The 17,899-nt window shown below is 45.1% G+C and overlaps 1 protein-coding gene across 6 annotated transcripts in view; it reads left to right on the plus strand.

Moving 5' to 3' along the window:
* LOC126163093 (NAD kinase-like) overlaps positions 1-17,899 on the plus strand; it is a 551,175-nt gene that overhangs the window by 470,177 nt on the left and 63,099 nt on the right. For all 6 annotated transcript variants that reach the window (XM_049920006.1, XM_049920009.1, XM_049920011.1 and 3 more), the window contains exon 3: positions 11,583-11,712. In XM_049920006.1, coding sequence (XP_049775963.1) covers positions 11,583-11,712 — 130 coding nt within the window. The remainder of the gene's footprint in view (positions 1-11,582; positions 11,713-17,899) is intronic.

Genomic DNA, 17,899 nt, shown 5'->3' on the forward strand with positions numbered 1-17,899 from the left:
ACAATCGGGTGTGAATCACTTCCCCCTATCTCAGCTAACATCGGACCACCTCTTTCAGTCATGCCAACGTCCTCCGGCCGAAAAGAGGAGGGAATATGATGCCTTTCTCAAATATTTAAATGAGAGCAAAGACAGGCTTCACTTTAAAAAATGTGAGTGCTGTCGAAACCAAAAAGAACACAAGAGGATGAAATAGACACTTTATTCAAAATCATGGCTATGACCTTAAAAAAATGCGGTCAGATCCCATTTCGCAGATGAAGCTAGGAGTTTCCCGAGCCATCACTTAGATGCAAATGTTAAACCAACTGCATGAATGTGAATGTGGTTTTAGTTCAGCAACTGTAGATGACAGTGAATGGTATTCGTCCTCGCAGCACTCGTCTGAATCGTTCCCCAGGTCCACCACTGACACGCATAGTCAAGTTACTCAGACAAATACTCGGTTTCTCACCAAACGATCTTACTTCTGAGCAGTACTAATACGACATGGACTACACAACAAGACATTGTTTTGTGCGAGGTTCCATACTTTATTTGCTACATAAAAGTACCGGAATCTGTAAGAATGATTTTGTGGTACTCTGTATCTGAGGTTTTTGTTCTGTGTTACAGACCGGTACCAACTATAAGAAAAGTGCTTTCACACAACTTACTTCCCTGGCAATACGTGTGGACTGAAAAGTTAATGCGCTTGCACTTTCATTTTCTGGGAAGACACAAATGCGCCACGTATTTAACTTTTTGGATCCCTGCCGACGCAAGACGCGCGGCACACAATTCCTGCTCCAGGGAAAACCCGCCTTTACGTGTCCGTGGCGTCAGCTACTTCGATCAGCGAGCTCACACAGACAGGGTAGTGACCTGCTGGCGTGGCTTCCAAATTCTCCCTTCCTTGCGGTGTTCGACGTACTGCTCACATATTTCAACAGCGTGTAGTTTTTCGGCTATGTTTTCATTGTTAAACCATAAGAAGGACGGGATGAACGAGTGCCAGTAAGGCGATGCATGAGATAGAATTTTCGTGACTATCGTCGTATCCATTTCATAGGGTGCATATGGACTCAGGCTGTCGAAACTTTTTAACAGTGCACTCCGTCACGCGTGGATAGCTTCGTGGATTCTGTTGTTGACCGACTGGTTATCAACGTGGCAGATAACAGTTCCAGTGCTGAAATGAACTTCCTGAATATAAGAATTGTTCTGCATTACCAGACGACTGACTGTAATACCTTCACTGCCGTCAGTGATCAATTATACGATGTAATCCCAGCAGTTCGCTTTTGACACACACACCTCACGCAGATACTATGTTAGCTAATAACAAGAGCATATTATGTTTTATGTCTCGTCCCCTAAGAAGCTTGCAGTATTGCTGTAATTTTGCCGAATATTATCTGCTCGTCTCTTCTTACGTCTTAACTGCAATTGGCTATATCACTGCAGGTTAACTGGACCAGCTAAGCTGGCCTCTATTGTCCATGTTAAATGCACCGGTAAAGTTGTCCGTATTATCGTTTAGTCGATGTGGGCGTAACGCACAGCATGGAACGTACCCTCTAGTTGACTGTATTCGAGACAGCTTGGCTTCCGCTCCACATGAAATGAAATCCAGTGAGATTCCAGCAAACGTGAAAGAACACATGGCGTGAAGTTTGAATTAGGTTTATTCCTACAATGAACGCAGTATACTTCAGCATTCCCGCAACGGTATCACGCTTGCTAAACGAAACAGTGTCGAAATGCGCAGCTTTTCTCCCGATTTTCTGTACCACTGTCATTAATTCTAGTTGATTAGTCAGACTGATTAGCAATTCTGAGGAATCGCTCGAACAAGGGTTTTAATAGGGTGGTACCTTTGGCATCAATGAACCATGTTTCCTCAGGATTCTTCCAATGAATGACTGGCGTTTGAATTTCCTGCTAATTAAATCTGATCGCTCTGTTTTAAACAGCTTACTCCCAGATATTTAATTTGTAGTGCGGATTCCAGAGATTGACCACCAGTAATGTAATCGAAATATAACATGCTGTTACGCCTATTTATATGTAGTACGTTGAATGTGTTTGTATTAAATCAAATGTCATTTCCTGCCAGGTTTTCCTGCAATATTTTTTGCGGCATTATGGCCTTCATACACACATAATCATTCACGAATATTCTTCCCTATTTTAGGACGTTATCGGTCAGGTAATTTGTTTATTTTGAACATTAACAGCGCTTCCACACTCGCTTCGGATATGCCCGAAGCAAGTTCCATGTATGACCCTTTTCTCCTCTTGAAGAATGGAGTATTTAGTTCTACCTGCATGAAAAATCCTCAACCATAAAGATGATATGTTGTTCCATAACCTTGCTTTATGTTGACTTGACGTGTAGTCTTGGCGTGCGCAGTGTACAGAAGACCTTTCAGGAGTCAGTAACACATCAACCCGGGCGCCACTATATGCCGCGTTCTAGGTTATCAGCGAACAGATGTAGCTGAGTTTCGAAAGTCGCTGTACGCGTAATCCATGCAGATTTGTGCAAGTTACTGTCATCCCAGGAAGAGAAAAAAGGCTGCTTGATTGGTTACGGTGGCTGTTTAGGGTGATCAAAGTGTCATATTGCTGGAAGTGTGAGCTTGTTCATGTTCAGTCCACTGTATCATCTGCGGAACTATGACGGGCCACAGGCCGCCAACGACCTGGGCTCCAGACAGCGGGTGGTATTCTTCTGGAAGGCAATGTTTACTCTCATAATAAGATAAATGCAAAGGTTATTGCCTGCCGTTCATTTTGAGCTTCAAACATCCACCATACGTCCCGACCTATCCCTCAGTAATTGTGTGGGTGTATAATACCATGTGGGTTGACAGCGCTTTGAGGACGAGTCAGTATGTCGATGCGATAGCTGACCAAGTAATTTTTTCTATGGCCAGTCGAGGCACTGTCAAAGAAGTTGGTTGAGTGTTTAAATTTATAGGGAGATTAAGTTGACAAGTAGAGTAAAATTATAGTCGCGGCGCTGCTGTCGCTGACAAGTTTTCTGACCTGTTTACTCGCTTACTCTCGTAGTTGTTTTGCCGAGCTTTTGTTTCGCTGTGCACGCCGTCCCGGGCTCTCCAGTGCGTTTGACACGAAGGTGATGCGGAGTGGCGTTGTGTACAGTTAGCAGTGGCCGCCGGCCGTGGGCCGTGACCCTGGCGGGAACAGCTGACACGCGCGGCCCGCGTCACGTGGGCAGACTGACCTCTGCTGGCCGCAGCCGGCTGCTCCAGCTGGACGTTAACCTCGCCTGCGCCATCTGGACATAACGAATCCAGAAGCAGCGTGTCTGGAGAAGTCCTGTGTGTCCGCACATACTCTGGTTTTAAACGTGGCTGTTAAGGAACGGCAGCCCCTGGTTATCAAAACCTGACTTTACACTTGCGCAACCGACTGTTTCAATACCAGCTGTTACCCTCTGTGCGATTCAGTGATTAAGAGCCTAGTAGCTCAGTCAGAGATCTCGGGCTCGCTCTCCAGTCGGTCCTAGAATCTTTATGTCCTTCACCGCTACTTTCGTCACTGGCTGCGGTTAATGTAAGTGAAGAGATCAAATTACAGCTTGGTTCAGAGTCGATATTCAACTGGCGCTCCCTCTACAACTGGCTGGATCACCCACTCAGTCATTTCAGAGGTCGGTAGGAGGTAAGGACGGACCACATTCAATAGGTTCACGCCTAGTAGAGCACTGAGGTTTCCAAACAAATCTTGGAGTTGATGGCATCTGTACACTTTAGTATTCTGTGACATCTATACACAGTTGATGTACAGTATGGTGTGCGAATCACTGAAGTACATGACAGACAGCGGTGGTATTCTTCTGGAAGGCAGTGTCTGCCCTCATAATAAGATAAATCAGAGGGTTACTGCTTGCAGTTCATTTTAAACTTGAAACATCCACCATACCTCCCAACGTATCCCTCAGTAATTGTGTGGGCGTCTAAAAACCATATTGTATCTAAATGGTTCTTTCCGTTCAAATCACAGGTGAAATATGGACTGTACAAAAGTTTTGTGTGCAGTTTCTTTTTTGTAAACTGCACTTCCTCAGTATACACGCGGTGAATCGTAGTCTGACATTTACTTTTTATATCTGTGCTCATATAATAGTTCCACTCCATTGTTACTCCCAGATATTTGTGTGATAGGACTGACTCTGTGACTCGTTAATCCTTTCGTTCAGAGATATCAAGCTTCGTTTCGTGCAGTAGACAAAGCCAACTATCAGTTTTCCAATCACAACGGCAATGTTTGCTCTGTTAAATTCTGCGTAAGTCTGCGTTAGTCTGCGTTGTGGAAGCTGTCTATCAAGCCAGATTTTTTTGATGCTAGCGAAAAGGAAGAAATCTGTGGATCGAAACAATTAGAAAAAGTTGTGAAGAACCATCTCGGTTTTCAACAGTTTCGGTTTGACTTATAATGACTAATCTGGGATGTGTTCCTGATGGAGAGATTACTAGATGTTCTGTCGCTTTTCAATGAAATGAGTCATTAATGCAGCATAACTGAGCGTAGTTATGGTACTGCCATTCATTCAAGCCGTCCCGCAGGACAAAGTGCAAGCCCTTTCGCTTTGAAGTCAGTTTGGGGGTCTTCAGGTCAATTTTGTAACGTATTTATTCGAGCAGTTACCCATTTGAACTCACGAGATTGTGGACACCATTCTAGACCCTTCCAGCACAAAAAATGCGTTGTGTCGACGGAATTGAACCAAGGACCCCCATGCTTCTAGCTAGCGGTGCTGATCTGTAGACCACGAAGTGGCTTCCCTCTCAAGATTACTCCAAAAATAACTTGTAAAAATATTTTCAATTCCTAGGGTGCAAGCTCGCCAATCACAGTCTGGTTTTTGGAGTATACGTGAGTGTGTCCAGTAAAATGCTAGCCAAAAGTTCACGTAAACTAAATGAAGCTCTGTTTTTTATCCACTCAGCTGTCCAGTCGTTCAGGGTACAGATTAGCTTCCACTAAGTGACTTATTCTCTTACACCACTTTTCGCTTTGGGACTTTAGACGGCTGTCAGCAAATGGATGCAAGTCATGCCGGTTCGCAACATTCAACGAAAGCGTTCCAAGAGTACCGAAGGCACTACTGAAGACCTTCAACTAAACCTATCATTCTTCCAAAGGAACTTACAGACTTAATAACTACTGTCGTGTGTGATTAGTATCTTTATCTTATTGGGGTAACTTATATTTCAAACTAGCACAACAGGAATGAATTTGTCCTCTGGAATAAAACTCCAATTGCCCCCTGTTTGACATGTCTGTCTCGCTGGCTGAACTTAAATGAGGAGTAATATAGCGTACATTTTCTAAAACGCTCTTTGAGTAGTTATTGACTCCAGCAATGACAACGTAAAAAAAAATTCTTTTGCATGACGTCATATAGAATACTTGGTGCGTCAGTTACACTCTTAGACACAAAGTATTCGTTTCGCAGATTAAAACTAGATCAAACGTGTAAATGCTCAGCTTTTAGCGTTATTTTCACAGAGATTGTGCATTACATTAATGTATTACATTTATTCGCGGATGTGCTGCATGGAGCATATAAACAATAAACCAACTAAAAGAGTGATCCAGTCACAGTGTTTTCGTTTTTGAGCTTCACTCTCCAGTCACTGAAACGCTGCTGACACACAGCTCCAGTGATGGACACATCAGATGAAACTTGTGCGTGTGTTTTCATGTATCGTTCACGAGCTGACCGCTGTCAGTCTGTATAACCCCTCCCATGCACACTCGCAGTTTCTCTTGCTTTGTCAAAGTATGAAGACCATTTTTGTCCTTATATCTGGGGCCCCTGTCGTCTTTGACGTAAGTTTTATCTGGTATGCCAAGAAACTATTGAGAGTACTGGGCAGCTGCCTTATATGAAGGTCTCGCTTTAACGCGCAAGTGCTTTACCTTACGTGCGCCTTTTTCATTAGACGCTTGGTATATTTTTTTGGTGAACCTGCTTTGTTGTGGGTGTTACAAAGATACAAGTGGAAGTAAACTTTACGTCGTTTCTGAATTATAAACGTCCCTAATTTCCATCTCTCTCTCTCTCTCTCACTCACTCTAGCCTTTACAATGGGAAATGGCAGTTGATTTTATAAAAGAATCATAAGAAAGTGTAATTCACACTCGTGAAAGTTCCTCGTTCAGATAATGCTCGAGTATGGTTGGAGGATGCGGAACCCTTAATGATATTCATTTAATCAAAGTGGGCCACCAATACGCTCTACAAACTGTATTGAAAAAAGCTAAACGAAAGTGCAACCCAACTCCAAAACGTGTCAGGGAACACATTGCCTTCAGTTAGATATCGCTTGATTTCCACGACGGTAGGATCAGAGGAATCAGGGATTATACACTACTGGCCATTAAAATAGCTACACCAAGAAGAAATACAGATGAAAAACGGGTATTCGTTGGACAAATTTATTATACTAGAACTGACATGTGATTACTTTTTCACGCAATTTGGGTGCATAGATCCTGAGAAATCAGTACTCAGAACAACCACCTCTGGCCGTAATAACGGCCTTGATACGACTGGGCATTGAGTCAAACAGAGCTTGGATGGCGTGTACAGGTATAGCTGCCCATGCAGCTTCAACACGATACCACAGTTCATCAAGAATAGTGACTGGCGTATTGTGACGAGCCAGTTGCTCGGCCACCATTGACCAGACGTTTTCAGTTGGTGAGAGATCTGGAGAATGTGCTGGCCAGGGCAGCAGTCGAACATTTTCTGTATCCAGAAAGGCCCGTACAGGAACTGCAACATGCGGTCGTGCATTATCCTGCTGAAATGTAGGGTTTCGCAGGGATCGAATGAAGGGTAGAGCCACGGGTCGTAACACATCTGAAATGTAACGTCCACTGTTCAAAGTGGCGTCATTGCGAACAAGAGGTGACCGATACGTGTAACCAATGGCACCCCATACCGTCACGCCGGGTGATACGCCAGTATGACGATGACGAATACACGCTTCCAATGTGCGTTCACCACGATGTCGCCAAACATGAATGCGACCATCATGATGCTGTAAACAGAACCTGGATTCATCCGAAAAAATCACGTTTTGCCACTCGTGCACCCAGGTTCGTCGTTGAGTACACCATCGCAGGCGCTCCTGTCTGTGATGCAGCGTCAAGGGTAACCGCAGCCACGGTCTCCGAGCTGATAGTCCATGCTGCTGCAAACGTCGTCGAACTGTTCGTGCAGATGGTTGTTGTCTTGGAAACGTCCCCATCTGTTGACTCAGGGATCGAGACGTGGCTGCACGATCCGTTACAGCCATGCGGATAAGATGCCTGTTATCTCGATTGCTAGTGATATGAGGCCGTTGGGATCCAGCACGGTGTTCCGTATTACCCTCCGGAACCCACCGATTCCATATTCTGCTAACAGTCATTGGATCTCGACCAACGCGAGCAGCAATGTCGCGATACGATAAACCGCAATCGCGATAGGCTACAATACGACCTCTATCAAAGTCGGAAACGTGATGGTACGCATTTCTCCTCCTTACACGAGGCACACAACGTTCCACCAGGCAACGCCGGTCAACTGCTGTTTGTGTATTCCTGTCGGTTAAATTTCGCGTCTGTAGCACGTCATCGTCGTGGTGTAGCAATTTTAATGGCCAGTAGTGTATAAAGGAATCCATTAGCGAATGGAGCATTGAAGAAAATGATTGTATTGTACTGATTACCCTCAGCAAACACTTGCATACTACAGGTGTGAATCCGTTCTGGTGAAACGTCTGCGGTTAAATTTCATACTACTAGCTACTCTGTAAACGCGAACATTGTGTGCAGGAACTACCATTCCTTGATAAATCCATCATGACGGAATGAGGAGCTGTTCAACCAGAACGATTCTGTAGAAAAATGTGCTGCAGAGTGCACCAGTGAAGCGACATACATAGGCTAGTAGTTACAGGTGCCGGTATTGCGAGCATTCTGAAAGTAGGTACCGTGCGAAGAGGTACGGCGGTACGGTGGTTTGTTACATGGGACGTACCATTACCAGAGGAGACACAAGTTAATGCGCATGTGTTTATTCGGAGTTCGTGTACATAAGCAAAAAGAAGGGGGAGGTTGTAAGTTGAACGTTCTGTCGACGTCAAAGGAATTGTGGGCGGTGCAGTAACCCAGTTGGAGAAGGATGGAGCAGGAAAGTGGTCATGATCTTCCTAAAGGAATCATCACTAAACCGCCTGAGGTACGTGGTTTTATGGGAACGCATTATAGAACATGAGAAATCTGGCTGGTACGAGGGGTTTTGAAAACTGCTCGTCTCGACTGTGTAAACTGTGGTAACCAATACGGCAAGTGATACGTGCCCAACGCCACCAAGGCCGTGGCGCATCCAGGCACTGGCAGCATCCTGTTGTTAAGGAAGAAAAGTTTGTTCCCGTTACTGCTGCAGTCTCTCGGTACGCACCTGCCTTGTCAGGAGCTTATGCCCTCGAAATTTCGCCGCTGGTTCATTGTTCTCGTGGCAGAGGGGGGATCCCAGCAGCTCGTAGGGGGGGACGCCCAACTGCTTCTGCCCACGCATTATATTATTTGACGTCTCCTCGGGAATGCCTGCGCTGAGAATGCGGATTTCAGTCTTCAGTTTGCGAGTAAAAATTTCCAGTCAACAAGTGTGCGGGTATCTGGAGAGGAGTGTTGTCACGAGTACTCATGGAGGCTCTGCTCAAATCCAAATAAAACTGAGGTAAGCCTATTCCACCTGAACAATCATGAGGCAAGACGAGAGTTACAAGTAACATTCTGCAATAAGAGATTGACGCACAACAGCCATCCAAAATATCTAGGAATCACTCTTGACCGATCACTAACCTAGAAATAACCAGTCAAAAGTTAAAAAATTGAAATAACATATTAAGAAAGCTGACTGGAACCTCCTGGGGAGCTCAAGCTAACATCCTACGCACCACAGCACAATCTCTTGCTTATTCGGTGGCAGAATACTGCGCTCCAGTCTGGTACAAGAGCATACACACGAAGAAAATAGATGTCCAGCTTAATACCACCTTGAGGATTGACTCAGGAACTCTCCAATCAACTCCACTTCCCTGGCTGCATGCCCTTTCCAATATAGCTCCTCCTTCCCTCAGAAGGCAACAAGCAGCTATCCGAGAATGGAAGAAAATTAATAACCCCTCTGCCTCGAAGATATACCTCTCCGAAAAATAATGGACCATCTACCAACTACCCGCCTAAAATCCAGGAAACATATATGGGAATACGAAGCCCTCAAATTCCCAGAAAGGTACGACATAGCAAGGGAATGGAGGCAATACTGGTCGCTGAATAATCACCATCCTCTCATCACGGATTTTGATCCTTTGATACCGGTTAAAGGAATGCAAATGACCAGAAGAACTTGGTGCAGACCTAATCGTGTGAGGACTAACCACGGCAGGTGTAAGGCCATTCTACACACATGTAAACTAACTGATGACCCTCGATGCGACTGTGGTGCAGAAGAACAAACAATCCCTCACCTGATCATCGAATGTCCTGTGAGGTGGTTTGAAGGAGAATGCTGCTCCACGTGCTGTTCGGTGGGTGACCTGCTTAGACGTGGACTTGTAATAGCTGCACTTGCTGTGTCCCTAATCTTTCTTTATTGTTTGCAATCAATCATTTAATAATATATTTGTATTCGTTTATTATATTAATAGTATGTGTGCAATTTTACTCTGTAGATGCCATACGCTAAATAAATAAACGAGTACTCACAAACAGAGGCCAGTAAGAGAGTTTCTTTTTTTTTTGCACAGCCCTAACCTAACCTAACCTAACCTAGAGGGAGAGGGAATGAGAGAGAAATGATAGACATTAATAACTTTTTAGCCATTAGTTGTTCAGGTTGTTGGTAGGATGTAGCCTAGGTCCATAAACTTTCTTAAAAATATCATTCCGCAGGAACAATTTGGTGTATTCATAAGATGTTTGTTGTCGCATCTGTTTAATTGCATTTGACTAAATTATAGATTTCGCTTGAAACAGTTTCAGATCATCTGATAACGGGTTGCTAAGAACAAGAAACCGCATTGATGCCATTGATGTGAAATACACGGTAACATTTATTAAACTACGTGAAAAAAACGTAACTTAGTTACAAACTAAGGCGTGCATACACTTTATTCAACATGTAAATGTCAGTAGAGACATTCGGATTTAGATTACGACATGTTCGATATGCCTGCCATCATTGGCGATGATGTGACACAGACGACAGCGAAATTCTACCTTATTCACTGAAGTGTCGGAACACCGATGCTGTCGATGACCTCCTGAATGGCTGTTTTCGGCTCAGCTATGGTTTTGGGTTCATTGCTGTGCACCTTGCTTTAACATATCCCCACAAAAAGGAGTCGCATGAGTTCAGATCCGAAGAATTCGGCGGCCAGTCGAGGCCCATGCCCGTGGCCTGTGGGTACCCCAGAGCCAAAATGCGATCCCGGAAGTGGTCGCCTAGGAAATCTAACACACTCTTGCATCGATGGGGTCCAGCTGCGTCTTGCACGAACCATATCATGTCGAAATCAGGGTCGTTTTGGATAATAGGGATGAAATCATCTTCAAAAACATTCACGTACCGTTCGGTAATCACCATGCCGTCAAGGAATATCGCACCGATTATTCCGTGACTGGACATTACACACCATAATCACCGGTTGAGGGCGAAGAGACTTCTCGATCGCGAAATGCGGGTTCTCTGTTCCGCAAATGCGCCAGTTTTGCTTATTGACGAACCCGTCCAAATGAAAGTGGGCTTCGTCGCTGAACCAAACAACAACGCACATACTAGTTCACTCCATGCCCCGCTACCAACAGTGCAGTTTGAACGTACTAACGCTATCCGTTCAGAAGTTAACGATGATTTTATTTCGTATAGTTCAGTAATTGTCACCCTGTGTATTCAGTTTACAAAGATGTCACCGTGTTCCGCAGTGGCAATATTCCTAGCAATAACCTACTTCTAGAGGTTCTGTACTGAAGCTGTTAAGACAACCCGACTCTTCCAGTACTTCGCCCCGTTTAAACGGTTACTACGTGCAGAGTCTAGTGGCAGCTTCCAGTGACAGCCGCTCGCATTGTCCTGCGCCAGTGCACGCAGCTGTTGTCCACCGGCTTCGCTTGCGCGGGTCAGGTTCTATTGCGCATGCGCGCCACGCCCTCCCCTCCTTTCCCCTCCTCTATCTGGCAGTCAGCATCCGGATCGCCGATGCAGAGGGACTCGTCACGTCTGCCTCCAGTCTGTGGCTATTCTGCCGCCACGTGAGGCGGTAGGGCGCGCACGCCTTGCGGTTCCTCGCCTCAGTTCCCGAGGGAATGCTCGTTTCGTGATGGCTGGGGCGGCTCCTCCAATAAGGACCCTGTGTCTCCTTTCGCGAGGCGATTCAGAATTTTGGTGAAAGTGGAAGTTCGGTCGATTATTTGTGTGTGTGTGATTGCTGTGATCCGGAAGAGTGGACGTGCCGGATGTGTGTGCGCACTGAGGAAGCGTCATCAGACGGGATGGTGTATCCTTGCAGGACGATCCAGGACCCGGCGAGCCAGCGGCTGACGTGGTACAAGCCGCCGCTCACCGTGCTGGTCATCAAGAAGGTTCGCGACGTGTCCGTGCTGCAGCCCTTCGTCCAGCTCGTCAGGTGGCTCATCCAGGTGAGTGCCGCCGCTGCCCGCGCCACCGCACTAGCTACGTATGTGCCCAAAAGTGCAAGGGAAACGCTAAGAAAGATTCTTTCGTTTTTAAATGTCACCCTTGTCCGCGTCCGTACCCATACTGCAGCTTTAACTTGGCACTGTTTGACAGTGACAAATTCGCTTTAGTGGCTGTTCATTCGACGTCCGACGCGTTTGGAGTTCAAACTATTCACTCAAGGGCCGAATCGTGGCCATTCTCGGTACATATGTTTCAGATCCTTATCTTTCAGATGTTGTCTTCTCTCTCTGCATCAGTGAAAAACTTACGCATTAGCATTTGAATTCTACGAAGTTTGGAAACCTCTTATTAGCAGAACCACGAAAGGAGATTCATCTGTGCGGGGCTTTAACTCCGAAACGCGTTGTACAAGAAAAGGGCGATAAACATTGTTCCTGCCGGCACTTTGTTATAGCTTTGCAAATATTGTTAGTACATACGCCACTCCGTCACTTGGCTACATGGCTCAGTCGTGGCGTTCCCAGCGGGCTCAGCCGTGTTGTGTGCAGCGGGCTGTGATTTTTACGCGTCAGCAGGCACACAAAGGGACGGGCTGCCACGCCTTTCTGACAGGCCCGCCAGACAATCCACTTCCTCTGAGGCACTTCACACTGCACTGCACTGCACCCGCCCGTCGGACAGAGCTGGTGGTTGTTGATGTGGGGAACAAGCTGCTCCGTCTGCTTAAAACCCCTTCAAGCGTCTATATTGCCCGTAACAGAGGTTACTTCGTACTATATCCTCCACTCGCTTTCCTTCTCGGCTTTTGAATAACAAGGAAAACTATCCGTATTCGTACGCATGTTAATTTCCTTCCCTACAGTTTTTCCTTTCACGAGAAAAGTTGTTGGCGTTATGTAGAAGGGAGACAGAGGTAATATAAAGAACATGGCACAGAAGTTTGAAGATCGCAGTAGGTTTGACATGAATTCCCCTCATTTCCTTTGAACCAGTCCAAAAGATTGTTATGATTACTTATCACACTATATAAAGTTCGCGTATAGTCGCATATTGGCACTATCAACCAGTTGTCATTGTGCAAAAAAATGTTATTTTTCAAAGTGCACTCAATATGTCATTGCGATCAGTACAAATGGAGAAATAAAATTTGATATTCGTGCGACAGTCCCGAGACAAAGACGCCATCCGTTATGAAATGTGGGATCCAACTAATATTCATCAACAGCGAGAGAAAAAAATCGTATGACTTCAGTACTAGAAGTTAAAATTAAGTACTGAAGGTGTCACGTATTCTTCATAGTGGGCACCAAATGACTGCGACATTTTCTTACTGAAGCCGTATTAATTAGACTAGTATTTCGTTCGGCAACTACGAGGGGGTGATCAGAAACTAGCGTTACAAAGCCTGCAATGAAACGAGTTCATTTCATACAACCAATACAGCCAGCTTTTAGTAGGCCTACATATATGAGGTTATTTTTTCGACAGTCTTCATATCGTTTTAGGCACTTGTCGCTTTCTAGGATGTTTCAGTTAGGACTGTTGATAAAATATCGATATATCGTTATTTTATATTAAGGAAGAAATAACGAGATATCAATATTTTTATATATTTCACAATTTCCGGTAAATATTGAAGTTTTTGGGAATTGTAGAACATAATTTTACTTTCATTGTGTGAAGGAGTCTTCCTACTTTTTGAGCTTTAATCACGTCCAATCTTTCACTTTAAAGCAAGTATACGTGGCACAATAGTAGTAGCAGTGCGATTGCACTGGGGAGGGAGGGAGGGAGGGGGTGGGGGGAGGTGAGGTGGCGATGTGAATGGAATAACAAGATTTCCCATGTGAAGAAATAGCACACCAGTGGCGTTAAAAAAATTTTAAGCCCGCTAGTGTGCTGTTTCTTCACATGGACATTCTTCAAAAACAGTTGCTGAAAATGAACAAAAATCTAAATGACCAAATTGGTCTTTGCGGTGGACACAGACGTGTTCAGGGGAAATGCTGATGTAATCGGCGCTGTAGGAAGGGTAGTCTATGTCCCAGCCAAGCTGTATAAGCAGCGTGGTGGTTTCGTCGTAGCAGTCGTGTCAGGGTCGGTCAGCGATCACTGTCGTTCCTCTTCCCAAAAACTATACCTGCCCTGCTTCAAAAACATTGTGGCCATCACCTTCCCGGATGATAGCGTCACCTTTAGTTTCTTTGTCTTTGGGGAGGAGGGGTGTTTCTACTTCATTGACGAGCCCTTATTGCTTGGAGTGTAGTGGATCCATGTTTAGTCACCTGTGACAGTTTTGTGAAGAAAACTACTCTCTTCCGTGGAGAACCGTTACAGTAGTGGCGAACTTGGCCCAGTGTTGTGCTAGAGTTGGTCAGACTTCGTGGAACGCATCGGGAACAAACTTTCCGGTACTGCATAAGATCATGAACAGAGTGACGAACGCTTCAGAGCGACATTCCCATTTCTACTGTCATATGCCGTAACGTGTTATTCCTGTTGTCCTGAACCAGTTCATTCACGAGAGTCATGTTCAGATCTGTTGATGCTGTGCTGGGTCGGCCACTGCGATCGTCGAGGGCGACGTCTTCTCTACTGGCCGCTAACTTCAGGCACCATTATGCGACATGCGAATGAGACTTTAGTTTCTCCAAATACCTCTACGAACTGCTGGCGGTGAATTTCAGCCACGGCTACATGTTTCGCTCACAGAAGTCCTATAACTCAGCACATATCTTTGGCAGGCCAGTTTTCCAAGCGAGTCGGCATTTGCGTTTACTTACAACTAGCGCTGTAGGTGGCGGGTGGCTGAAACTTTGCACAGTTGCCAACCGCATGCATCATAATTATCTCACTCTACTAATTTCTCTATAACAGACACCAGAAATATCGCCCTTGTAACTTTATTCTGATCACCCGTCACAGTTTCAGCTACTAGTTACGTAGTGTTTAAAGGAGCCGTCCGTATGAAAATGACAGCGCATTCGTATGCTGCGTATCCGTTTATTTCGGTTTACAAAATTTACTATTAAGCTTTGCTCAATGTTATATCTTTACACATTCCCCATCTACGTGCACCAACCATCTGTCACACCATCAAGTGTACAGCTGCTTACTTCGGAGTTACCAGCTGCTAGTAGCATGTAGCGGCCCATTACGCTCGGATAAAGGCAGCGACAGACCTCGACATTGAACCTGCAAGACACTGAAAGGGATTGGAGCTGTTTCGAGCCGTGAGCGGGCCCAAAAGTCGCTGAAAATGGTCGACGTTGTACGCGGTTTGGACTCACTTCGATGGAATTTTTCTACAAATTGTCTAGTGAAATTGAGACCAGGTGATCTGGAATGGCATACAAGAATCATCAACTTGGAGTGTTCCTCATACCAAATAAAAAGGTCTTAGTCATGCTGAAAGTACGGTTCGCCTGCAGGTTGCTGTAGGTGAACAAATGGATGCACATGATCGGATTATAGGTGCTTGTATCTTTCTTCAGTGGCAGATTTACCAAGTGCCCCATTTCATCCCGTGTAAACATCCCCTGCGCGAGAATATGATCACATGTCTGGAAGGTGCCTTCTGATGTCAGAGGTACTCCTAACCTGCCATCGGCCTACACCAGACCTGGCGAAGGGGCCTGTGCAGGGAGCTGAGCTGAGCAGACGCAGACGTGTGGGGCGTCTGCTTCTGGGCGCAGTACCGAATTAGTGGTTGTGGACGAAACGACTTCTCAGACTGTCATTCAGAATTGATTTATGAGGAATGTGCTGCGCTGTGGCCCACCTACCGCTGTTGGTTGACTCTGGCTGCAGCGATTTCTCCGAATTGGAGTGCTCGAAGTGCACCACTGACGTGGTAGCACGTGATAACGCCCTGCGCCTGCGACTTCGTGGACGGAACCTCCTGTGCGTGTGGCACCCGCAGTCTGGCCACAGTTACAAGCTGTGCTGTCGTGCATCGTTCCTATCCTGCGCTGGCTGTTATACCTACGGTCTGTACGAAGTCTGTCACCTGTGACGTGACACACACAACTATTCCATTCGAAGTGATGTCAGAAAGCACACTCCCCTCTCTGTTGTTGTTGTGGTCTTCAGTCCTGAGACAAGTTTGATGCAGCTCTCCATGCTACTCTATCCTGTGCAAGCTTCTTCATCTCCCAGTACCTACTGCAACCTACATCCTTCTGAATCTGCTTAGTGTATTCATCTCTTGGTCTCTCCCTACGATTTTTACCATCCACGCTGCCATCCAATACTAAATTGGTGATCCCTTGATGCCTCAGAACGTGTCCTACCAACCGATCCCTTCTTCTGGTCAAGTTGTACCACAAACTTCTCTTCTCCCCAATCCTATTCAACACTTCCGCATTATATATGTGATCTACCCATCTAATCTTCAGCATTCTTCTGTAGCACCACATTTCGAAAGCTTCTATTCTCTTCTTGTCCAAACTATTTATCGTCCATGTTTCACTTCCATACATGGCTACACTCCATACAAATACTTTCAGAAATGACTTCCTGACACTTAAATCTATACTCGATGTTAACAAATTTCTCTTCTTCAGAAACGCTTTCTTTCCCATTCCCATTTTATATCCTCTCTACTTCGACCATCATCAGTTATTTTGCTCTCCAAATAGCAAAACTCCTTTACTACTTTGTGTCTCATTTCCTAATCTAATTCCCTCAGCATCACCCGACTTAATTCGACTACATTCCATTATCCTCGTTTTGCTTTTGTTGATGTTCATCTTATATCCTCCCTTCAAGATACCATCCATTCCGTTCAGCTGCTCTTCCAAGTCCTTTGCTGTCTCTGACAGAATTACAATGTCATCGGCAAACCTCAAAGTTTCTATTTCTTCTCCATGGATTTTAATACCTACTCCGAATTTTTCTTTTGTTTCCTTTACTGCTTGCTCAATATACAGATTGAACAACATCGGGGAGAGGCTACAACCCTGTCTTACTCCCTTCCCAACCACTGCTTCCCTTTCACATCCCTCAACTCTTATAACTGCCATCTGGTTTCTGTACAAATTGTAAATAGCCTTTCGCTCCCTGTATTTTACCCCTGCCACCTTTAGAATTTGAAAGAGAGTATTCCAGTCAACATTGTCAAAAGCTTTCTCTAAGTCTACAAATGCTAGAAACGTAGGTTTGCTTTCCTTAATCTTTCTTCTAAGATAAGTCGGAAGGTCAGTATTGCCTCACGTGTTCCAGTATTTCTACGGAATCCAAACTGATCTTCCCCGAGGTCGGCTTCTACTAGTTTTTCCACTAGTCTGTAAAGAATTCGTGTTAGTATTTTGCAACTGTGGCTTATTAAACTGATTGTTCGGTAATTTTCACATCTGTCAACACCTGCTTTCTTTGGGATTGGAATTATTATATTGTTCTTGAAGTCGGTGGGTATTTCGCCTGTTTCATACATCTTGCTCACCAGATGGCAGAGTTTTGTCAGGACTGGCTCTCCCAAGGTCGTCAGTAGTTCCAATGGAATCTTGTCTACCCCGGGGGCCTTGTTTCGACTCAGGTCTTTCGGTGCTCTGTCAAACTCTTCACGCAGTATCGTATCTCCCATTTCATCTTCATCTACATCCTCTTCCATTTCCATAATATTGTCCTCAAGTACATCACCCTTGTATAGACCCTCTATATACTCCTTCCACCTTTCTGCTTTCCCTTCTTTGCTTAGAACTGGGTTTCCATCGGAGCTCTTGATGTTCATACAAGTGGTAACTGTCTCCAGTTCGGTTTGTCAGTGTGTACGACAAGGATAAGATTGAACTATTTTGAGTTACTGCAACATAAAAATGTTGAAAATTTAATGGACCAGAAAAATGACATTGCACGTGATAGACGAAAGAAAATCAGTGTGAGGACACCTTTACAACTTCTTTTTTGTAAAGTCTGCCGCTGCAGGTTTTTGGGAGTCCCTCACCCTCACTGAGTGAACTCGTGACGAACCTTTCAGTTCTTGTTTGGCCCTCTCGCCCTTACTTTATTTCAGTAGCTAAATGTCTCACAGCGACGAACAATGGTAAAGAATACGGCGACCGAGGGTGTGATAAGCGACCTTCTCGGTGTGTGAATTACGCATCGTTAGGATTTCTTCCAATAAATATGAGTCTGGCATCGTCCTCCTCCGGGGTTAAATTTTCGTAGTTTTTCCAGCTTAAATGA

Source organism: Schistocerca cancellata, chromosome 2 (genome assembly GCF_023864275.1).
Source record: "Schistocerca cancellata isolate TAMUIC-IGC-003103 chromosome 2, iqSchCanc2.1, whole genome shotgun sequence".
Classification (NCBI taxonomy): Eukaryota; Metazoa; Arthropoda; class Insecta; order Orthoptera; family Acrididae; genus Schistocerca; species Schistocerca cancellata.